Source organism: Anomaloglossus baeobatrachus, chromosome 12, assembly GCF_048569485.1.
Source record: "Anomaloglossus baeobatrachus isolate aAnoBae1 chromosome 12, aAnoBae1.hap1, whole genome shotgun sequence".
Lineage (NCBI taxonomy): Eukaryota > Metazoa > Chordata > Amphibia > Anura > Aromobatidae > Anomaloglossus > Anomaloglossus baeobatrachus.
The window spans coordinates 36082895-36107806 of NC_134364.1; the positions used below are offsets into that span (position 1 = coordinate 36082895).

The following is a 24912-nucleotide window of genomic DNA, read 5'->3' on the forward strand; positions in this document are numbered from 1 at the left end:
ACCAGAGACTGTAACCGACCCCTGCACTGCCCCGATGACTGGAAGCAAGCGGCTGCAGGGAGGATCTAACTCTTATTTTGTCCCTGTAGCCGCCCCCCCAGTAAACTGGTTGCACATGATTTAAAGTCTTTTTACCTGAAGGTCGGCGCATAGGGGGCGATTCATTTAGACTACGACCACTAGTTTTATTGAAGTCCTCACTGGAGTACACGGTCTTGATCCACCAGCGGGGTTGGGGGGGCTGCCATACTTAACTGGAGTAAGTTACATTTGACAGGCGGGCGTGACCGTGCCTATATTGACTAAGGCTGCTTTCACACATCTGGTATGAGCCGTGCGGCTCAATCCGGCTGTGCAAGCTATGCAACGGATGCGGTGAACACACCGCATCCTTTGCATAAGTTTTTCCTTTGCGGCCAGTCCGGTTTTTGCCGCTTGTGGCATGCTATTGAACATGCGCAGTGGCAAAAAACGCATGCGGCGGCCGGATGCGGTTATTGCCGCATCCGGCCGCCATAGGCATGCATTGAAAAATGCGCCGCATCGGCCGAATGCGGCGCGATGCGTTTTTTTTTGCCGCACGAAAAAACGTGACAGGCAACGTTCCATCCGGCCGCCGCATCGGCTAAATCTGCCGCATGCGGCAAAAACCGGACGGAACGCAAGGCCTTGCGGCACAATGCGGCACTAATTAAAGTCTATGCAGAAAAAACGCAACCGGCAGCAAAAAAAAAAACGGTTGCGATTTTCCTGCAAAATGCCGGAGTGTGCCGCATTGCAGAAACCGGAGGTGTGAAAGCAGCCTTAGCTGGCTGGGACTGATGTGTAACCACCAAAAGGCACTATATTTTTGTGCAACTTGTGCAAAAATATTGCGACTTAAGGTGTTTACATCAGATTTTCTAAGGAGTATATAGCCAGTGTGTTCTGGATTTTTAAGGGTGCTTTACACGCTGCGAGATCGCTAGCGATGTCGCAGCGTGTAAAGCACCCTTTAGAGTCAGTACACCAGCCTCATCAAGTCTAATAGATCGATCTAGTATTGTGCCCAGTTTACATTGTGAAATCTGGATACGGGTTCAGCTTAAAATAAAATCTCGCTCCTTGCCCTATTGCCCACAGTGATTATACTGCCGAGCAGGGTATTATTGTCTGAAAACATTGTCCAAAAAGGATTGGGAAACCTCCTAATGGTCTCGAGGAAATGTGAGAAGGCCTGGAAGGGGGTGTTTGTTTTTTTTTGTTTTTACGTTTTTTGTTTTATTGGGTTTTTTCGTTTAACACTGTGGTTTCCTTCCATGACCCCATTCTTATTAGAGGACACCTGAACAGCGGCTTTTGCAGTTTGCAGAGCCTTGTTACCCATGGGTTATTCTTTGCTTATTTTAGGATTGCCTTTCTATTTACCTGACAACTGTGGTAACGTCCCCGAAATTGAGAACTCCAAAGCCAACCAGCGGCCTCAGCGCTCAATCTCCTGCTGATCACTACCAAGGCTAGTGATTGGCTGCAGCGGTCACACGGGATATAAAAGACGTCACCACTGCAGCCAGGTAAAACAGCAGGGATTAAATGGGTAAATAGATTTTTTTTTTTTTTGCCATCCTTAAATAATTTGTAAAACACCCTTTGCTGTATGCTTCTAGCTCAGGAGGGGAGCTGCCCCCGCCCCCTCAATTCTCTCAGCAGGGGAGACTTGCACCCATGGGCAATTATAGCGTAGATCGGATATAAATGATGTCGCTGAGAATACCCATTCAAGTTCTTCTTTAATTTTTCTTTCTTTTTCAGAAAAAAGTTGAGAGCTCAGTGGGAACCATTTTTGCTGCTGTTAAACGCCATCAAGGAACCATTCAGTAAGTAACGCAAGCTCTTACTGTATATGCTGCTACAAGACCATTCTCGTTGGGTTTCTTTTACTTGTGGTCCACATTGGGGCAGACGATCTGCTTCTCACACAGGTATTCCCAAAATACAAGTTATTACCTATCTGCAGTCCATTCATTGTCTTTGGGACTGCAGGAAATCAATGCACTCGGCAGTCTCATAGTGAATGAATGGAACAGATGCCGAGCATGCGCCACTTCGCTCCATTAAGGATAGCATTACATAGTTACTTAGGTTGAAAAAAGCCCTCGGTCCATCTAGTTCCCCCTTCCTCCACCAGTTCTACATTTGGTCACTAAGTCATTTATAACCAGCATGTGTATAGTGTATTGTGTGTAGTGAGGAAATCATCCAGCCCTTTTTTAAAAGCTGTTATAGTATCTGCCATTACTACCTCTTGTGGTAGGGTATTCCACAGTCTGACTGCTCTAACTGTAAAGAACCCATTCCTATTTAGCTGCCAGAATCTCTTTTCTTCCACTCGCAGTGACTGCCCCCTGGTCCTTAGTGTTAATGAAGCTTCTTAGATATTTATATAGTGGACTTGGCTACTATAAAAATCATACCAGCTGTATATATTTTAGAGGAGAGAAATCAGATTTTATTCTATATCTAATTTGCATTGCTAGCACTTTCCCTGATGTTGATTGACAGCGAGCACTGCCTGAACTCAATGCATAGTCCTGCATATGCACACTGGCACTGATGGAGCCTAGGGGCACGCACATTGTCAACACGGACACTGTTTAATCTTCCACTCCTGTCTGTGGCCGCTGCGCGCTTCACCTGGAAGTGTCGGGACTGAGCGGTTCCAGAGAGGAGCCAGGGACCAGAGCGCATATGCACTGACACTGTGCGTGCTCTGATGGATTCCGCCAGTGTCGGTGCGCACACTCCATAATGTGATGCATTCAGCGCTGCCAATCAGGAATTATTAACCCCTTCAGCCCCCGGGCATTTTGCATTTTCAGTTTTGTTTTTTCTTCATCGTTCCTTATGGGAGACCCAGACCATGGGTGTATAGCTTCTGCCTCCGGAGGACACACAAAGTACTACACTAAAAAGTGTAGCTCCTCCCTCCTAGCATATACACTCCCTGTATCACCAAATACAGCCAGTTCAATGCTTTGTGTTCAGGAGGCACACATCCACACATGCATTCTCATCTGATTTTCATTTTTGGAAGCGTTTGAAGAAAAGCGGGTCCAAGCTTGGACTCCCGACATGTCCCTTCTCACCCCACTGTGTCGGCGGTGTTGTTAAGGTTGATTTCAGGGCTGGAGCCCTTTCATGCCGCGCTCCTTCACCATCCCATCGGGCTCTGGCTTGAAGTGGGAGCCAACACGGTTCTCCCTGCCGCGCAGGAGACCGGTCTCCATCCGCAGCCCGTATGGATCCTGCTGGACGGAGCGCTCATCCCTCAGGGACATGGCCCTGCGTCTCACAAGCTAAGTACTGAGACGTTATTACCACAGAAAGTGGTCTTTCCAGGGGTCCCTTGTACTTTATATGTTGGGGAGAGTGTGTTATGTGACTGTGTTAACATTTCCGGCCGGTTCTCCAGTTTTCACTGGAGAACCGCGCCGATGGTGCCTGCGCGCTGGCCGCATGTTTAAATCTAGGCCCCGGCTTTGCCTGAGGCCTAGTTTCGATTTCACTGCCCCTGCATGTCAGTCATGCAGAGGGACAGTGCGGCTCCGCCCAGCGGCTGTTCAGCACAGGGAAGGGACACTCCTCACTGAGGAAAGATTCCCTCCCCTGTATACCTCCTTTGCCCTCCGGATCCCGCTCTCAGAGTAGGCCCCGCCCCCTCTCCTCGCTCTCGGCGCCATTTTACCAGCGTTCTCATGCATGTCTGCATAACCACATTGTGACACTGGGAGCCTGGGCTGGGGGATCTGGAGGGCACAGAGATGTCTCTATGTAAACGGTCTGGCGAGCCACAACCTCCGGTTGTGGAGCTGCTTATATACTCTGTTTATATACTCTGCTGGGGGTCATTCTGGCCAGAGCCCCCACTTCTGCAGCATGTCTCACATCAGAGCAAGGCTGCAAGGCTGTTCTTAATATGCACTGCATGTAGGCTCGTACTGCCTGTACCGAGCACATAACCACATTGTGATGCCTGCTCTAACATAGTGGTGCCTCAGCCTGGAGGCTCATCCCCAGTGGTCCCTCCGGCTGCTCCGGCTCCGGTGGCTGAACCCCCGGCTTGGGTTGAATCCCTCCTTCCAGGGGACAGCTGTCCCGGACACTGCTGAGCATGCATCAGCTCCCTTCTCAGGGCGCTTCTGCTGCAACGGCTCGCTGAGCAAAGCTCACAGAGGATTCTTCATCTGGTCTCAGACCCCGTCCTCCTAAAATGGAGACGCAGGGTCCCCTTTCCTTCCTCGTCCCGCGGCTCTGATTCACGAGCTGACTCGCAGGACGAGGAGGATGCCTTTACTAGGGGCTCGGACGCTACTCCATGTACCCTTTTGTCCGAAGGTGACGCAGATGCTAATCATTTGATTGCGTCCATTATATTTGTACTGGACCTCATTCCGCCTGTATCAGGGGAGCAACCCCCTCTGGCAGAAAAGCATCAGTATACCTTGCCTAAGAAGACGGGGAGTGTGTTCTTTAACCACTCCAGTTTTTCAGGCCACTGTGACCAAACCCAGAGCCTGTCCTGACAGACGCTTCCCAAAGCGTGGTTCTGTTGACTGTTCCCCTTCCACCAGAGGTGGTCAAGGAGTGGGCTCAATCACCATAGGTGGACCCTCCGGTGTCTAGACTTTCAGCCCGGACAGTTGTATCAGTCGCTGATGGCACCTCTCTAAGGATTCCACCGTCCACCAGGTTGACCTTCTGGTCAAATCTGTATATGAGGCGGCAGGGGCCTCGTTCTCCCCATCTTTTGCAGCAGTGTCTGCTCTCAAAGCCATCTCTGCTTCTCTAGAGGAGATGCATTCCCTCTCCAGGGACTCTATGCCCGAAATGGTTGCCTTAACCTTCAGGCTTCAGCCTTTTCATCCTATGCCCTGTCTGCCATACTGGAGCTCTCACCGCACTGCGGTGGCTTCGGCTAATTCCCTCGCTATCCGCAGGCTCCTGTGGCTTCGAGAGTGAGGCAGAAGCTTCTTCACACTGGTCGGCGAAAGAAGTTCCCTTCTGGGCGCCCTTTTGCTGGGACCAGACTATTCGGTGAATAACTGGATGAAATTATTAAGAGAGCGTCTGGCAGGAAGAGTACTTCCATGCCACAAACCAGGAAACCTGTCCAGGGCAGGAACCAGTCGAGGTTTCGTTCCTTTCGTTCCTCCAACTGGTCGTCTTCTAAGCCCTCGGCCTCGTCCACTAACTCAGCCAAGGACCGTGGACCAACTGGCGCACGAAGCCGCGTCCTCGAAAGACCGCAGGAGCTGCTGCCACTAAAGCAGCCTCCTCTTGACTATCTGGCCGCGCCAGCAACGTCCTTGGTCGGTGGCAGGCCCTCCCACTTTGGTGACGTGTGGGTTCAACACGTCTCCGATCAGTGGGTGCGGGATACCATCTCCACGGCTACAGGATAGTATTCTATCCAGCCCGCCAAACAGATTTTTTCTGTCAACTCCCCCCTGCTCCAAGGCCGCCGCCTTCTCACAGGCCGTGGCATCCTTGCAGGCCAACGGAGTAATTGTACCGGTTCCCGTTCTACTCAAATCTCTTCCTAGTCCCCGAAAAGGACGGTGCCTTCCGACCTGGCCAGCAGTTCAGGTGCGGCATTTCGCATGGAGTCTCTGCGATCAGTCATTGCCTCAATGACCCAAGGAGATTTCCTAGCATCCATCGACATCAGAGATGCCTATCTACATATGCCAATTGCAGTTTCACACCAGCGTTGGCTACGTTTTGCAATCGGGGAGGAACATTTCCAATTCGTGGCTCTTCCCTTGGGGTTAGCCACGACCCCTCGAGTATTCCCAAGGCCATGGCAGCAGTGGTTGCGGTTCTGTACCTCCAGGGGTTGGCAGTGATCCTTTTTTCCTGGACGGCCTTCTAGTCAAGGCTTCATCCAGTGCAGACTGTCAGCGGAGTACCTCGCTCACTCTCGCCACTCTAGCCAATTCGGGTGGCTTGTCTTTCTGTCCAAGTCCACTCTGACTCCGCTCACGTACCCAGGGATGCAATTCAAGACTCTGCCGGCACTTGTGAAGCTGCCCTTAGTCAAACAACAGTCCCTCCTCTGGCGGTGCGCTCTTTGCTGAGGCCCCGCCGTCGTTCCATCAGGCACCTAATGCAGGTGTTGGGTAAGATGGTGGCGTCAATACAAGCGGTTCCCTTGCCCAGTTCCATCTGCGTCCTCTGCAGCTGGACATTTTCCGCTGTTGGAACAAGCGGACTTCCTCCTTCCACGGGTTGGTGGCTCTGTCGCCACAGACCAGGGGCTCCTTTCTGTGGTGGCTTCGGCCCCTCTCTCTTCAGGGACGCTTCTTCCTGGCTCCGTCCTGGGTGATCCTCACCACGGATGCCAGTCTATCCGGCTGAGGAGCAGGATATCCCCACCACGGAGCGCAGGGCTCTTGGACTTCGGCCGAATCAGCCCTCTCGATCAATGTGCTGGAAATCAGAGCTGTGCTTCTAGCTCTCTTAGCCTTTCACCTCCTGTTGGCGGCCAAGCACATTCGAGTCCAGTCAGACAACGCGACAGCGGTTGCCTACATCAACCACCAGGGCGGGACACTCAGCCGCCTGGCAAGATTGGAGGTTCAACGAATCCTTCCATGGACGGAGGACTCCAAGTCCTCCATATCCGCAGTCCACATCCCAGACGTGGAAAACTGGGAGGCAGATTATCTCAGCCGTCAAACCGTGGACAGAGGCGAGTGGGCTCTGCATCCGGCAGTGTTTCGGTCAATCTGCCGCAAGTGGGGCTCTCCGGACGTGGATCTTCGCTCCCACGATCCTCAGGCTTTTGCAGCAGACGCGCTGGTTCAAGATTGGTCCCAGTTTCGTCTGTCTTACGTGTTTCCCCCTCTAGCTCTTACCCAGAGTCCTGCGCAAGATCAGAATGGAGGGCCGTCGGGTCATTCTCAGTGCTCCAGACTGACCCAGGCGAGCTTGGTACCCTGGCCTGCTCCATCTGTCCGTAGAGGTGCCGTGACATCTCCCGGACCGTCCAGACCTTCTTTCTCAAGGTTCGTCTTTCCGCCAGAATTCTGCGGCTCTCAGATTGACAGCGTGGCTTTTGAGTCCTGGATCTTGACGACTTCTGGTATTCCTCCTGAAGTCATCTCCACTGTGACTCGGGCTCGGAAGTATTCCTTGGCCAAAATCTTTCACAGGACCTGGAAAATTTTCCTGTCCTGGTGTCGCTCTTCCGGCCATGCTTCTTGGCCTTTTTTCCTTGCCGACCCTCCTGTCCCTTCTACAGGCCGGTCTGCAGCTAGGACTATCCCTCAATTCCCTCAAGGAACAGGTCTCTGCTCTGTCAGTGTTGTTCCAGCGGCGTATCGCCCGGCTGGCTCAGGTGTGCTCTTTCATGTAGGGCGCATCTCACATCTTTCCGCCTTACCGGCGGCCCTTGGAACCCTGGGACCTTAATCCGGTCCTCACGGCTTCTAGAAACCCCCCTTTGAGCCTCTTAGGGCAGTTTCTTTGTCTTGTCTTTCACAGAAAGTGGTTTTTCTAGTGGCCATAACTTCTCTCGGGAGAGTCTCTGATTTGGCTGCACTCTCTTCGGAGTCGCCTTTTTCTTTTGGTTTTTATCAAGACAAGGTGGTTCTCCGTCCGACTCCGGACTTTCTCTGTAAGGTGGTTTCTCCTTCCACCTTAACCGGGACATTTCCCTGCCTTCCTTTCGGCAGGCTCCTGTTCATCGCTTTGAAAAGGCGTTGCATTCTCTGGATCTGGTTCGGGCGCTCCGGATCTATGTGTTTCGCACCGCTGCTCTTAGGCGGTGCACCTCTCTTCTGTGCTGACCACTGGTCGGCGTAAGGGCCTCTCGGCTTCTAAGCCGACCCTACCTCGTTGGATTGGGTCGGCCTGTTCCGATGCCTACCAGTGTACTCAAGTGCCTCCCCCGCCGGGGATCAAGGCACACTCGACCAGAGCTGTCGGTGCCTCTTGGGCTTTCAGGCACCAGGCTATGGCTCAGCAGGTCTATCAGGCTGCCACTTGGTGCAGTCTGCATATTTTTTCGAAGCACTACCAAGTGCAGGCTCATGCTTCGGCAGATGCGAGCTTGGGCAGACGCATCCTTCAGGCTGCTGTCGCCCATTTGTGAAGTTAGGTTTTGCCTACTTCTCAGTTTTCTGTTTATTCCCACCCATGGACTGCTTTGAGACGTCCCATGGTCTGGGTCTCCCATAAGGAACGATGAAGAAAAAGAGAATTTTGTTTACTTACCGTAAATTCTTTTTCTTATAGTTCCGACATGGGAGACCCAGCACCCTCCCTTTGCCTGTTGGCAGTTTTCTTGTTCCGTGTGTTTCACCGGCTGTTGTTGTAGACAGAGGCTCCGGTTTTTCCGGGTTTTGCTCTGTTTTTACTTGTGGGTGGATGTCCTCCTTCAGCTTTTGCACTAAACTGGCTGTATTTGGTGATCTAGGGGGTGTATATGCTAGGAGGGAGGAGCTACACTTTTTAGTGTAGTACTTTGTGTGTCCTCCGGAGGCAGAAGCTATACACCCATGGTCTGGGTCTCCCATGTCGGAACTATAAGAAAAAGAATTTACGGTAAGTAACAAAATTCTCTTTTTTTTTTTTTTTGCTCCCCTTCTTCCGAGAGCCATAACTTTTTTTTTTTTTTTTAATTTTTCCGTCAATCTTGCCATATGAGGGCTTGTTTTTTGCGGGATGAGTTGTACTTTTAAATGAAACCATAAGTTTTACCATATAGTGTACTGGAAAACAGCAAAAAAAATCCCAAGTGCGGAAAAAATTGCAAAATAAGTGCGATCGCACAATAGTTTTTGGGATATTTAATTCACAGTGTTCACTATATGGTAAAACTGATGTGTCATTGTGATGCCTGAGGTCGGTGCGAGTTTGTAGACACCACACATGTATAGGTTTACTTGTATTTAAGGGGTTAAAACAATTCACAAGCTTGTCCAAAAAAAGTGGCGCACGTTTTGCGCCTTTTTCCAAAACTTGTAGCGTTCTCATTTTTCTTGATCTATGTATGGCTCAGTGATGGCTTATATTTTGCGTCTCGAGCTGACGTTTCTAACGGTACCATTTTTGCGCAGATGCTACGTTTTGATCGCCTGTTATTGCATTTTACGCAAAATTTGCAGTGACCAAAAAACGTAATTTTGGTATTTGGAATTTTTTTGCTGCTACGCCATTTACCAATCAGATTAATTGATTTTATATTTTGATCGGGCATTTCTGAACGCAGCGATACCAAATGTGTATATATTTTTTTTATTTTTTTAACCCTTTAATTTTCAATGGGTTGAAAGGCGGGTGATTTGAACTTTTAGGTTTTTTTTTTTTTTTTTTTTTTAATTTCTAAAAACTTTTTTTAACTCCCCCCTCCTCTATTTCATTAGTATTTGGTACCACTGCCCTTACACTGTATGACTTGGGTGAAACGTTTTGGATCGCCTTCCACAAGCTTCTCACAATAGTCGATAGGAGGAATGGGCCTAAGTTCCTGACAGAACTGGTGTAACTGAGCCGTGTTTGTAGGTCTTCTCGCTCGCACCGGCCTTTTCAGCTTTGTCCATAAATTTCCACCAAGATTGAGATCAGGGTCTTTTGATGGCCACTCCAAAACATTAACTTGTTCTCCTTCAGCCACTTTGTAACCAGTTTGTGGCAGTATGCTTCGGGTCATTGTCCATTTAGAAGACCCATTTCCGCCCAAGCTTTAAAGAGGACTAACCAGTAGGCTTTTGCGGAGGTAAAGGCCGTGCCATACAGGCACTAAGATGCTGAATCCAGGCATATCTGTTCTAGAAAGATCCGATACTTGGTTGATTAAATATCCTTAATTACAGTTGCAGAAATGTACTGCTTTTTCATGTGTGCAATATGGACGGGTCTCTGTGGATGGGGTCTTTGCGTTTATTCCTTCTTTTGCAGCGTCCTGTGGCTTGCCCCCCTTTTTCTTTATTTGATTATCGCTCCGCCAATACTGTTGGTTGCATGTGCGCATTGCCGCGGTACTCAGGTCTTCATTAAAATGGAGCCTGAGTTCGCACTTCCATGTACTGCGATCTCTGGTGCTATTTTATTTATCACTGTGAAAATTATCATTGCCTGCGCAGATGTAAAAAATAAAAATCTGCGCATGCTCCGATGCTTCTCATGGTCTTCACCACAGTGTGTTCAATAAAATGGCACCGCAGATCCCGGTACGCTCATGCTTCGACTCAGATGCCATTTTAATGAAGACCTGAGTATTGTGGCAAAGCTCATGCACCGTCAACAACACCAATGCGGCGCAATATTCAAATAAAGAAAAGGGGGCAAGCCAGAGGACACTGGAGGAGGAATAAACAAGGACTCTACTCACAATCATCTGCCCATGTTGCACACGTCAATCAAAGTGCAGGGCTTTTCTGCAACTTTGATTTAAAAATATTTAATCAACCAAGCATCGGATCTTTCTATAACACATATGATTTCAATCAGCATCTTACTAACTGTATGGCACTGCCCTTACCTCATATAGCAAAATCCTGGTGGTTGGTCCTCCTTTAAGTTCCTAGCTGATGTCTTGAGATGTTTCATATTGCCACATAATCTTCTTTCGCCATGATTCCATCTATTTTGTGAAGTGTACCAGTCACTGGTGTCACCTGTATCCCTTGACCTTTACTATATGAAGGTCAGTGGACACAAGTGTCTGAATTGAAGGAATTGCTTCATCACAAATTTACAGTGACTAAAAAATTACAAGCTGAGGATTTAACGTCTAGCATTTACATAAAGAAGTTGAAGAACTTGCTGTTTTGCCTATCCCAAAGAGGAGGTTTGATCTCAGATGGCATTGCTGCCTCGTTGAAATGGAGTAAGCCACTGCTATTAGATAATAAAATTCTTCTGGCAGCTGTGCATGTGGAGCCAAGTCATTGTATATTGCTGAATGATCAACAGCTTACTAAAGGAAAAGAAGCTCTGACTGAGGTAGCAATTAGGATGAGCAGCTACAGGACTGCCAGGCGTGAGAGGACTTGGGTCCTGACAGTGCTACTGCTGCCATATCTTCATCCTCATCAGATGAGGAGTTTAATTTTGAAAAGTATTTGGACGACCTGGGGCAGTCAGAGCGTTGTCGTAGGGAAAAAGCTCCCACTCCCATAGCAAACAGACCAGATTTCAGCACAATTTTTCACTTGCTCCCAAAGTAGAAAAAATCAACCATTCATCAAAACTGACTGTACTTGAGGCAATTCCTTTATACCTGGAAATTGTTAGAGATGTTGCCCATATGGTTACAGCTTTGCCTCCAACCCAAGTGAGTGTAGAGAGGTTCTTCTCTGGCCTTAAGGCCGCTTTACACGCAACAACATCGCTAACGAGATGTCGTTGGGTTCACGGAATTCGTGACGCACATCTGGCCTCGTTAGTGACGTCGTCGCGTGTGAAACGTACGAACAACTGCTAACTATCAAAAATACTCACCAAATCGTTGATCGTTGACACGTCGTTCTAATCCCAAATATCGTTGATGGTGCTGGATGCAGGTTGTTCGTCGTTCCTGAGGCAGCACACATCGCTACGTGTGACACCCCAGGAACAACGAACACCTTACCTGAGTCCTCCAGCAACAAGGTGGGCGTCACTTTCATTCGGCTGCTCTCCGCCCCTCTGCTTCTATTGGCCGGCTGCCGTGTGACGTCGCACGAACCACCCCCTTAGAAAAGAGGCGGTTCGCCGGCCACAGCAACGTTGCTAGGCAGGTAAGTCCATGTGACGGCTCATAGTGATATTGTGGGCCACGGGCAGCGATTTGCCCGTGACGCACAAACGACGGGGGCGAGTGCGTTCACCAGTGACATCGCTAGCGATGTCGCTGTGTGTAAAGCCCCCTTTAAAATTAATTAGATCAGATTTGAGGTCCTCTATGAAAAAGGATCTGATGGAAGCCATACTATTTCTCAGAAGAAATTAATAGACTGAAATGTTGTTCCTTACGTTTTTGTTGAAAAGTTTTTTTTTTTTTTTTCCCACTTACTGCACAGTGCAGGAGCTGGAGGAAAAGGAGATAAAAAAATTGTATATTTACAATTAAAGGTTTTTTTGTGTTCTAAACGTGTGTTCCCACAAATATATTTTATGTTCTAGCTGAACTGTTTGATTTTTGCATCATAATAATGATTAGAAGCCGGATGTTACCTGAGGTTACTGTAGTAAATTTATCAAGTAAACATGAGCCATGTATGAGCGAGTCTGAGGTTTGGCTTATAGACTCTACAGCCCTGATTGGCCGCAAAATGCAACGTGTGACCATACCCTTAATCTTTTATGATGTGATGATCTATCGGTATTATTTACAACAACACTATATAAATGATTTGGTCACAACTTTTCTTTACAGCGCAAATAAGTATAACATAACTTTTATTTAGAGAAGTCGTTCCAACAATGTTTGTTTGTGTCCCGTGTCTGTGCCCATTTCCATTATCTTTTATTTTTTTTTATTTTTTAGACTTGTTCTAGAAAGAGAACTCCATTCACACTACCTGCGAAAAGGCTTACAGCATCTATCTGAATCATATGAGGTACGGGCCACCTAATAAAGGTAACCAGTGTAGGGTACCCGCAGTGTGGTTGGGCTTCTCATCTGCTATAGAAATGAATGTTTGTTAGAAAGAGATATCTCTATCGGCTTTGATGCCGAAGCATTGGCATCCACACTGTTTATTCTGCCAGCGTCATCAATTCAAACTAAATCTGTCACTAAGGAACTGCCCGATCACAGGGACAGAGACCCTAATTCCAGTGTATCACTTGTTTAGCTCCTGTAAAAGTTTGGGCACCCCTGTTTAAAAAATATCTGTTATTGTGAACAGTTAAGTAAGTTGAAGATGAAATTGTTGAGGGGAGACTACAAAGGGTCTCTTAAGTTCTGACTGCTGTTTTCAGAGTATCTGGTCATGTGCGCACACGAGAAAGAAATAAGACTCTAGATCGGTTATGAGCTTTCTTCTATGATGGACGCCAAAGGAATTCTGCTCATTTATTATTCACAACACTTTTATCATTTTAGGGAAGAAAAGGGTGGAGACAGAATATAGTCCAATCAAATATCGCAGGTCGGGCTCAGGGCGTGTAGCAATTTTGCATAGTTTCTACTGGATTGGTTGTTCCACACTTTGGATATTCTTCCTTGTGCTCATCATCTTGGGTGTAGTCCAGGATGTAGGAGCCATCTTTAAGTTACATATGCTTACTTATTGTATTAAGGAAAATCACTGAAAATATATATATATATATATATATATATATATATATATATATATATATATATATATATATATATATATATATATATATATATATATATACACATACACATACACATACACATACACACACTGGAACCTCGCTTAACGAGTAACCCAGTTAACGAGAATTTCGCTTAACAAGCAAAGCTTTCTGTAAATTTCTAACTCGGTTTACAAGAAAGCTTTGCTGTACGAGCAAAATCCTCACCGCACACACTTCCGGTTCCGTACATCCACCGCACTCTGACCCGCTCTTGCACTCCACACAAACACACACAAGCACACACAAAACACACACACAAACAAACGTGCACACACACACACACATACAGTATTCTGCTCACCTTACCTTCCGTTCCATCGCCGGTCTCATGGTTCTTGTAGTTCGCCGGTACATTGCGACAAGGGAGGAATCCGTGCGGCGAACTTCAAGATCCAGGAGGCTGGCGATGGAACGGAAGGTAAGGTGAGCATAATATGGGTACCCTCCGTTCCATCGCTGACCTCCTGGGTCCTGTAGTTCGCCGGTATAGGCTGTGTATCGGCAAGCATCGCGACGAGGCAGGAACTTCCACTGTCAGCCGCTACTCAAAGGCAGCGCGCTGACCAATCAGAGGCAAGCGGCTCTTGCCTTTGACGTCAGCGCTCTGGGTGCGGAAGTTCCTCCTTCGTCGTGATGGTTACCGAATACACAGCCCGTACCAGCGAACAGCAAGTTCCAGGAGGCCGGCGATGGAACGGAAGGTAAGGTGAGCATAATATGTGCGTGTGCATGCGTGCTTGTTTGAGTTTGTGTGTGTTTGTGCGTGCGTGGAATGGCACAATAGGGCACCAGGATGGGACATTTAACAAGTTGTGGAAGGAATTGTCTGCATTGCATTATTCCCTATGGGAAATCTTGCTTTGCTGATCGAGTATCTCGTTAACCAAGGTGTGTGTGTGTGTGTGTGTGTGTGTGTGTATCTCTGTTAGTACAAAATAAAAGCATTCATAAATATGTTAGACTACATCAACTAAACTACGTATTTGGGTTTGTGAAATGGCTGAATTAAGTATTTCAGGTTACTTAATTCTCACCCTCAACAAAATGATCTCTAAAAGGTATAAAGTTAAAGATGTCACATTTCCTTTTGAATTTAAAGCCCCAAAAAATTGTCTTCTAAAATTAACAAAAAAGTAAAATGGGCAAATACAATAGTTTGGGCACCCTGCATGGTCAGTACCTACGGTAGTAGCACCCCTGTTGGCAAGTATCACAGCTTGTAAATGATTTTTATAAACAGAAATGAGTCTTTCTGTTCTTGTTTGAGGGATTTTCATGCTTTCTTCTTTGGAGAAGTCTTCCAGTTCTGTGAGATTCCTGGAGAAGTCTTCCAGTTCTGTGAGATTCCTGGAGAAGTCTTCCAGTTCTGTGAGATTCCTGGAGAAGTCTTCCAGTTCTGTGAGATTCCTGGAGAAGTCTTCCAGTTCTGTGAGATTCCTGGAGAAGTCTTCCAGTTCTGTGAGATTCCTGGAGAAGTCTTCCAGTTCTGTGAGATTCCTGGAGAAGTCTTCCAGTTCTGTGAGATTCCTGGAGAAGTCTTCCAGTTCTGTGAGATTCCTGGAGAAGTCTTCCAGTTCTGTGAGATTCCTGGAGAAGTCTTCCAGTTCTGTGAGATTCCTGGAGAAGTCTTCCAGTTCTGTGAGATTCCTGGCTCAGTCTTCCAGTTCTGTGAGATTCCTGGCTCAGTCTTCCAGTTCTGTGAGATTCCTGGCTCAGTCTTGCATGCTCTGCTCTTTTGAGGTCTAGCCACAGATTATCAAGGATGTTTGGATTAGGGGACTGTGAGGACGATTGTAAAACCTTCAGCTTGTGCATTTTGAGGTTGTCTATTGTGAATATTGACTTGGGTTTAGGCTCATTATCCATTTGTAGAAGCCAATCCTTTTCTCCTCTTTTCAACTTCATCTTTTTTTTTTTTACAGATCATGTTATGTTTGCATAGTGAATTTGTTGAAATTTCATTGAATACATTTTTTTCCCTCTACCTGTGAAATGTTCCCTGTGCCATTAGCTGCAACTCCAGTCCAAAGCAGATTGATCCACCCCCATGCTTAATGGTTTGCAAGATATTCTTTTCCTGAAATGTGACTTTTTGGCCAAAGAGTTCTATTTTAACCTCATCGGTGCACATGACTTGTTTACAAAATGCACCATCCTTGTTTAGATTTTCTTTTGCACTTCTGACACTGAATTTTATGGTGAGGACAGGAGAGGTTTTTTTTTCTGATGACTCTTCCATGATGGCCATTTTTCTGCTGGTGTCTCTGAACAGTAGAACAATACTGCTTGTCTTAAGCAAACTGTTTGCAAGTTTTCTTGTGAGTCATCTTTTTTTAAAAGAGGCTTCCTTTTGGGACGACAGCCATGCAGACCAATTTGATGCAGTGTGCGATGTATGGTCTGAGGCACTGACTAGCTGATTTTCACGCCACAGCCCTGTAACCTGTGCAGCAGTGCTGGCGGCACTCATCCATCTATTATGAAAAGACAACCTCTGAATATGACGCTAAGCATGTGCACTCGACCTCTTTGGTTGACCATGGCGAAGCCTGTTCTGAGTGGAATCTGTCTAGTTAAACTGCTGTATGGTCTTGGCCACCATGCTGCAGCTCAGTTTCAGGGTGGTGGCAATCTTCTTTATAGTCTAGGCCATCTTTATGTAAAACAATAATTCTTTCTTTATCGTTCCTATGGGAGACCCAGACATTGGGTGTATAGCTTCTGCCTCCGGAGGACACACAAAGTACTACACTCAAAAGTGTAGCTCCTCCCTCTGAGCTTATACACCCCCTGGAGAACCAGATCTAGCCAGTTTATCGCTTTGTGTTCAGGAGGTCATACATCCACACATGCATTCTCATCTGATTTTTCATTTTTGGAAAGAGTTTGAAGAAAAGCGGGTCCAAGCCTGGACCCCCGGCATGTCCCTTCTCACCCCACTGTGTCGGCGGTGCTGTTAAGGTTGATTCCAAGGCTGGAGCCTTACATGCCGTGCTCCTTCACCATCCCTCCGGGCTCTGGCTTGAAGTGGGAGCCAGCACGGTTCTCCATGCTTGGCAGGAGACCGGTCTCCATCCGCAGCCCTTCAGGATCCTGCTGGACCGGAGCACTCATCCCCCAGGGACTTGGAACCCTGCGTCTCAGCAAGCTAAATACCTGAGACGTTTATATATGGGGGTCCCTTGTACTTTATTGTTGTGGGAGAGTGTGCTGAGTGATTTTTATGACATTTCCGGCTGGTTCTCTGGCTGTCGCCTGAGAACCGCGCCGATGGTGCCTGCGCGCCGGCCGCACCGCTCAAATTTAGGCCCCGGCTTCGCCGGAGGCCTACTTTCGATTTCACTGCCCTCGCATGTCATTCATGCAGAGGGACAGCGCGGCTCCGCCCAGCGGCCGTTCTACAAAGGGGAGAGACACTCCTCACTGAGTACATGTCTCCTCCCCTGTGAATCTCTTTGGCCCTCCAGATCCCGCTTTCAGAGTGAGTCCCGCCCCCTCTCTTCACTTCGGTGGCCATTTTCTCAGCGTTTTTCCCTGCGATCACCACTGGTCTGCAGCTTCCCTGCTGAGGTGCTTGGGAGTCCGGGCTTCGGGATCTGGAGGGCACACAAACCGCTCCAGCGGTCTGGTAAGCCACAACCTCTGGTTGTGGGCCTTCTGTATATACTCTCTGGGGGTCATTCTGGCAGAGCCCCCACTCCAGCAGCATGTCACACACGAGGAGCAAGGCTCCAAAGCTATTTTCAGTATGCACTGCATGTAGGCTCCTACTGCCGGAACCGAGCACCTATCCAAATTGTGATGCCTGCTCTAACCTGACGATGCCTCAGCCTGAAATCGCACCCCCAGGGGTCTCTCAGGCTGCTCCGGCTCCTGTGGCTGAACCCCCGGCTTGGGTAGAATCCTTAACCAGGTCTATCTCCCAATCTTTTGCTGACTCCATGGGACATCTGTCCAGGACTTTGCTGAGCATGCATCAGCCCCCTTCACAGGGTGCCTCTGCTGCTAGGTCTATCTCAGGACCGGAGCTCACAGAGGATTCATCATCTGGTCCCAGGCCCCGTCCTTCTAAAAAGAGACGCAGGGCTCCCTCTCCTTCGTCCCGCGGCTTGGATTCAGAAGCTGACTCGCAGGATGAGGAGGATGCCTTTACTGGGGGGTCAGAGACTACCTTCATGTGCCCCATTGGTCTGTCCGATAGTGACTCAGATGTTAGTGACTTGATTGCGTCCATTAATTCTGTACTGGATCTCAATCCGCCAGTATCAGAGGAACAACCTTCTCTGGCAGAAAAGCACCAGTTTACCTCGCCTAAGAGGACAAAGAGTGTGTTCTTTAACCACTCCAGTTTTCAGGCCGCTGTGACCAAGCCCAGGGCCTGCCCTGACAAACGCTTCCCAAAGCGTGGTTCTGATGACCGTTTTCCCTTTCCACCTGAGGTGGTCAAGGAGTGGGCTCATTCACCAAAGGTAGATCCCCCGGTGTCTAGACTCTCAGCCCGGACTGTTGTATCAGTGGCTGATGGCACCTCGCTTAAGGATTCCACTGACCGCCAGGTTGACCTTCTGGCCAAATCTGTATATGAGGCGGCAGGGGCCTCGTTCTCCCCGACTTTTGCAGCACTGTGGGCTCTCAAAGCCATCTCTGCTTCTCTGGAGGAGATGCATTCCCTCTCCAGGGAATCTATGCCTGAGATGGTTGCCTTAACTTCCCAAGCTTCAGCTTTTTCATCCTATGCCATGTCTGCCATGCTGGAGGCTTCTCACCGCACTGCGGTGGCTTCGGCTAATTCCCTCGCTATCCGCAGGATCTTGTGGCTTCGAGAGTGGAAGGCAGATGCTTCTTCTAAGAAGTCCCTTGCGGGGCTCCCTTTTGCTGGGTCCCGGCTGTTCGGAGAACAGCTGGATGAAATTATTAAGGAAGCTACTGGCGGGAAGAGTACTTCCATGCCACAAACCAAAACCAGGAAACCTGTCCAGGGTAGGAATCAGTCGAGGTTTCGTTCCTTTCGTTCCTCCAACTGGTCGTCCTCTAAGCCCTCGGCCTCGTCCACTAACACTGCCAAGGACCAAAAATCCAGCTGGCGCACAAAAGCGCGTCCACAGAAGACCGCAGGTGCTGCTGCCACTATGGCAGCCTCCTCTTGACTATCTGGCAGAGCCAGCAACGTCCTTAGTCGGTGGCAGGCTCTCCCACTTTGGCGACGTGTGGTTTCAACACGTCTCCGATCAGTGGGTGCGGGATATCATCTCCCACGGCTACAGGATAGAATTCTCTTCCAGCCCGTCAAACAGATTTTTTCTGTCAACTCCCCCTGCTCCAAGGCCGCCGCCTTCTCTCAGGCCGTTGCATCCCTGCAGGCCAACGGAGTAATTGTACCGGTTCCCGCCCGGGAACGGTTCAGAGGTTTCTACTCAAATCTCTTCCTAGTCCCCAAGAAGGACGGTTCTATCCGGCCCATCCTGGATCTCAAGCTTCTCAACAAGCATGTTCAGGTGCGGCATTTTCGCATGGAGTCTCTGCAGTCAGTCATTGCATCAATGACCCAAGGGGATTTCGTGGCATCCATCGACATCAGAGATGCCTATCTGCATGTGCCAATTGCAGTTTCACACCAGCGTTGGCTACGTTTTGCAATCGGAGAGGAACATTTCCAATTCGTGGCTCTCCCCTTCGGGTTAGCCACGGCCCCTTGAGTATTCACCAAGGTCATGGCAGCAGTGGTTGCGGTTCTGCACCTACAAGGGTTGGCAGTGATTCCTTACCTGGACGACCTTCTAGTCAAGGCTTCATCCAGCGCAGACTGTCAGCGGAGTGTCTCGCTCACTCTTTCCACTCTAGCCCAATTCGGGTGGATTGTCAATCTTCCCAAATCCACTCTGACTCCGACCCAGAGTCTCACGTACCTAGGGATGCAGTTTGAGACTCTGCCGGCACTTGTGAAGTTGCCCTTAGTCAAACAGCAGTCCCTCCAACTGGCGGTCCGCACTCTGCTGAGGCCCCGTCGTTATTCCATCAGGCACCTGATGCAGGTGCTGGGTCAGATGGTGGCATCAATGGAGGCTGTTCCCTTTGCCCAGTTCCATCTGCGTCCCCTGCAGCTGGACATTCTCCGCTGTTGGGACAAGCGGCCTTCCTCCCTGCACAGGTTAGTGGCTCTGTCGCCACAGACCAGGATCTCTCTTCAGTGGTGGCTTCGGCCCCTCTCTCTGTCTCAGGGGCGCTCCTTCCTGACCCCGTCCTGGGTGATTCTCACCACGGATGCCAGTCTGTCCGGCTGGGGAGCGGTATGTCTCCACCACAGAGCACAGGGCACTTGGACTCCGTCCGAGTCAGCCCTTTCGATCAATGTGCTGGAAACCAGAGCCGTGCTTCTGGCTCTCCTAGCTTTTCACCATCTGCTGGCGGGCAGGCACATCCGAGTCCAGTCAGACAACGCGACAGCAGTTGCCTACATCAATCACCAAGGCGGGACACGCAGCCGCCTGGCAATGTTGGAGGTACAACGCATCCTTCAATGGACGGAGGACTCCAAGTCCACCATATCCGCAGTCCACATCCCAGGCGTGGAAAACTGGGAAGCAGATTATCTCAGCCGTCAAACCGTGGACAGTGGCGAGTGGTCCCTGCATCCGGCAGTGTTTTAGTCAATCTGCCGCAAGTGGGGCACTCCGGATGTGGATCTAATGGCGTCCAGTCACAACAACAAGGTTCCGGTTTACGTGGCTCGCTCCCACGATCCTCAGGCCTTCGCCGCGGACGCTCTGGTTCAAGACTGGTCCCAGTTTCGTCTGTCCTACGTGTTTCCCCCTCTAGCTCTCTTGCCCAGAGTTCTGCGCAAGATCAGAATGGAGGGCCGTCGAGTCATTCTCATTGCTCCGGACTGGCCCAGGCGAGCTTGGTACCCAGACCTGCTCCATCTGTCCGTAGAGGTGCCGTGGCATCTTCCGGACCGTCCAGACCTTCTCTCACAAGGTCCGTTTTTCCGCCAGAATTCTGCGGCTCTCAGATTGACGGCGTGGCTCTTAAGTCCTGGATCTTGACGGCTTCTGGTATTCCTCCTGAAGTCATCTCCACTATGACTCGGGCCCGTAAGTCTTCCTCTGCCAAGATCTATCACAGGACTTGGAAGATTTTCCTGTCCTGGTGTCGCTCTTCCGGCCATGCTCCTTGGCCTTTTTCCTTGCCGACCCTTCTGTCTTTTCTACAGTCCGGTCTGCAGCTAGGACTATCCCTCAATTCCCTCAAGGGACAAGTCTCGGCTCTGTCAGTGCTGTTCCAGCGGCATATCGCCCGGCTGGCTCAGGTCCGCACCTTCATGCAAGGTGCGTCTCACATCATTCCGCCTTACCGGCGGCCCTTAGATCCCTGGGACCTCAATTTGGTTCTCACGGCTTTGCAGAAACCCCATTTGAACCTCTTAGGGAGGTTTCTTTGTTTCGTCTTTCACAGAAAGTGGCCTTTCTAGTGGCCATAACTTCCCTCAGGAGAGTCTCTGATTTAGCTGCGCTCTCTTCGGAGTCACCTTTTTTGGTTTTTCATCAAGACAAGGTGGTTCTCCGTCCGACTCCGGACTTTCTCCCTAAGGTGGTTTCTCCTTTCCACCTTAACCAGGACATTACCCTACCTTCCTTTTGTCCGGCTCCTGTTCATCGCTTTGAAAAAGCGTTGCATACTCTAGATCTGGTGCGGGCGCTCCGGATCTATGTGTCTCGCACTGCTGCTCTTAGGCGGTGCACCTCTCTTTTTGTGCTAACCACAGGTCGGCGTAAGGGCCTCTCTGCTTCTAAGCCGACCTTAGCCCGTTGGATCAGGTCCACAATTTCGGAGGCCTACCTGTGTTCTCAGGTGCCTCCCCCGCCGGGGATCAAGGCACACTCGACCAGAGCTGTCGGTGCCTCTTGGGCTTTCAGGCACCAGGCTACGGCTCAGCAGGTCTGTCAGGCTGCCTCTTGGACTAGCCTGCATACCTTTTCAAAGCACTACTAAGTGCATGCTCATACTTCGGCAGATGCGAGCTTGGGCAGACGCATCCTTCAGGCGGCTGTCGCCCACTTGTGAAGTTAGGCTCCGCCTACTTCTCAGTTTTTCTGTTTATTCCCACCCATGGACTGCTTTGAGACGTCCCAATGTCTGGGTCTCCCATAGGAACGATAAAGAAAAAGAGAATTTTGTTTACTTACCGTAAATTCTTTTTCTTATAGTTCCGTATTGGGAGACCCAGCTCCCTCCCTGTTGCCTGTTGGCAGTTTCTTGTTCCGCGTGTTATCACCGGCTGTTGTCGTAGACAGAGGCTCCGGTTGTTCCGGTTCTTGCTCTGTTTTTACTTGTGGGTGGCTATTCTCCTTCAGCTTTTGCACTAAACTGGCTAGATTTGGTTCTCCAGGGGGTGTATAAGCTCAGAGGGAGGAGGTACACTTTTGAGTGTAGTACTTTGTGTGTCCTCTGGAGGCAGAAGCTATACACCCAATGTCTGGGTGGGTCTCCCAATACGGAACTATAAGAAAGCAAGTTTCCTATACTCTTTATTCTGAACATCTCATATTTATATCCGGCGTGCCAGTTATATTTTTATTGCTATTACTTTTACCATATAGTGACCATTGTAAATAAAAATAAGTGCAATTCCACTATTTTATTTTTATTTATTTATTTATTTATTTTATTATTTTATTTTTTTTTTGCAAGTGCACCACTTTTGGATTTAAAATATCGCTATATTGACAGAAAAAGGAAGATTTTTGTGTACTCACCGTAAAATCTTTTTCTCTGCATGGTCCTGTGTCCCCTTCCCCCCCCCCCAATAAGGGGAGAGAGAAATAAAGTTATGGGTCTTGGAAGAAGGGGAGGGAAAAACAAATATGCACAAAAAACAGAAAATATCCCAGCCGCTATGATGTCTGCCATAGACTAAAAGGGATTCCTGCTCTTCATTTTATTAGCCATTTGCAACATTAGCATGGGGAATATTATACAGCAGAGTTAAGCGATCTTATGTGAATAAACTGAGATGAAAATACTATTTAGAAATTTCACAATGATCTTCGTGTCTTCCTCTGCCTGTTTCCTCTTCCTGCTCCTCACTCATTTTTCCCCCTCCCATCACTATAAAGTATAATGCGCTTTGTCACTTGCATTTCCGTTTTTGTGTGAGCAAGGTGGACCTGTGCTGTTTGTTCAGAGTGCATGGCAAGTACAGGAGGTGGTGGTGGGGGGCCGGAAGAAGAGGTCTATAGTTGTTGAGGAAGGAATCTGATTTCTCTAATATGTTATGAAGTTGGTTGTTTGTTATATCCGCCTGTACTATTGATTTATGCAAAGTTTTTTGAAAGTACAGTTCCTTTTTAAGCCAACTCTCCCTGTTGAAGGCCTTTCAACCAGTCAATCTCCTACTTTGCACTGATGAGGAGCAAGAACCCCAAAACAGCTGTTGGCAAATGAAGGTCTTTGTTTTGGAAAAGTCTCCATATGTCCAGATAATATTTTGGTGGCCTCTTAAGGGTAGAGTGTGCTCCACCTTTTACGTAGCAAGTACAGTATTTATAGTATGTCCAAAGCAGATCAGTTTGCTAACAGATACAAATAAAAAAAAATCCGTGAAACCTCTGTTAGGAGTCTCAACACAGAAACTAGCCAGATATCCCTCCGGGAAGGACCCAGCCAAGGAGTGACTCTTTTTAGGAGACCACCATAACCACCATATTAAGTGGCTTTTTTTAGTCAATATCCAACTCTTTGACAAGTTTAAAGATATGACAAGGGAAATACCAAGCCAAGGTATCCATCCACAGACAGCTGTTTCGGGTTATTGCCCCTCATCAGTGTGGAGTAGGATTCTGGCCAGGTGGGAGCAATGCCTAGTAGATCAACAAGACAAAACAATCACTGTTCTCGGGGAGACCAGCCAGAGAAACTGCCGGCAGCCAATGAGGGCGCTCAAAACTGTGAAATCCTAGGTGCATTGCCCCCTGGGAGGGATATCTGGCTAGTTTGTGTTGAGACTCCTAGCAGAGGCTCCACGAACTTTTTTGATTTGCATATTTTCCAGGGTGTATTGTACCTAGGATTTCACTGTGTTGAGCGCCCTTGTTGGCTGCCTGTAGTGTTTTCTCTGGCCGGTCTCCCCGAGATCAGTGATTGTTTTGTTAACAGATACAATCAGAAGCTGAGGACCTCATTCATGGTGTTCGTGTGTGTTCTTTTGTTCCCGTTTTCTAGAACTGGAGAAAATAATTCATGCCACGCTTTTTTTAATGCTCTTAAAATTGAGACCAAACCAGACGAAGACTATAATAATTGAGGCCCCTCCACTTCGTTTTGCCTGATTTAAGGTCCGTTTTGAGCAGGAATTGCATCTGACTGATGATAAAGCGTTATATACAAATATAACTCCCAGATGGATGTGTGACCAGAGTCTTACACGTAAATGTCAGTTATTTATACAAACTCTGCTCATTTACATCACATTTTTATTTTATTTTCCTGTTTCTAGTGCCTCGATGCCAGCCGGCCCTGGTTATGTTATTGGATTGTCCATAGTCTAACCTTATTAGATGAACCCATCCCTGAATCTGTAACATCAAGGTGAGAGATTAGTTTTATCGTTCTCGGTAACACGTTCTAATTTAGGGAGAGGGGCCGGAGAGGTGTAAGTGCACAGCCCGCCCACTGCACTTGCAATTATCTGTAATTTCAGCTATGGATTCCTCTAAAATGGCTAAAAGGGATTTGTATAAGAAAGGTGAGGACATACTCTGCATTAAACGGAACCTGTCGTGTCTTTTTTTTTTTTTTTTTTTTTTTTTTTTAAATCGAGCCTGTGTATTAAATTCTGCAATGTACATCACTAGCATGGTTTAAAAAAAAATGCATGTGTTTATCTTTAAAAAGACTTCTTATATGCTTAGGTGAATGCAGTACAGACCTTAGGTTTCAGTTATACGGTTGAAGCCTTTGCTGGGATCAGTCACTGTCACTCAAATTCAGGCATGATTCTTTTTTTTTTTTTTTTTTTTTTTTTTTTTTTAATTTAGTTACGCCCCAGCATTGTAACTGATTACACCATAGGTCCTTCATCACTTCTCTGCAGAGCTCCGCCCATTACGGTCACATGCTCGTGACATCACAGGTCCTAAACAACCACTTGTCTTCTGATTACCATAGGTACTTCACTATCACTTCTCTGCTTAGCTCCGCCCATTACGGTCACATGATCGTGACATCTCAGGTCCTAAACAACCACTTCTCTTCTGCTGATTACCACAGGCACTTCACTATCACTTCTCTGCTGAGATCCGCCCATTACGGTCACAAGATCGTGATATCACCACAGGTCCTCCACCACCACTTCTCCGATGTTGAGTTTCGGAGCTCTACATTGGAGAACTGGCGGTAAAGGACCTGTGGTGATATCACGATCATGTGACCGTAATGGGCGTAGCTCAGCAGAGAAGTGATAGTGAAGTACCTGTGGTAATCAGCAGAAGAGAAGTGGCTGTTTAGGACCTGAGATGTCACGATCATGTGACCGTAATGGGCGGAGCTCAGCAGAGAAGT

The 24912-nt window shown here is 48.3% G+C and overlaps 1 protein-coding gene across 1 annotated transcript in view; it reads left to right on the top strand.

The window, feature by feature from the left end:
* The window catches only part of FNTB (farnesyltransferase, CAAX box, subunit beta), an 80416-nt gene that overhangs the window by 14322 nt on the left and 41182 nt on the right, over window positions 1–24912 (top strand). Inside the window, exons 2-4 of the mRNA XM_075329929.1 lie at window positions 1792–1856; window positions 12515–12587; window positions 23849–23940. Coding sequence (XP_075186044.1) covers window positions 1792–1856; window positions 12515–12587; window positions 23849–23940 — 230 coding nt within the window. The remainder of the gene's footprint in view (window positions 1–1791; window positions 1857–12514; window positions 12588–23848; window positions 23941–24912) is intronic.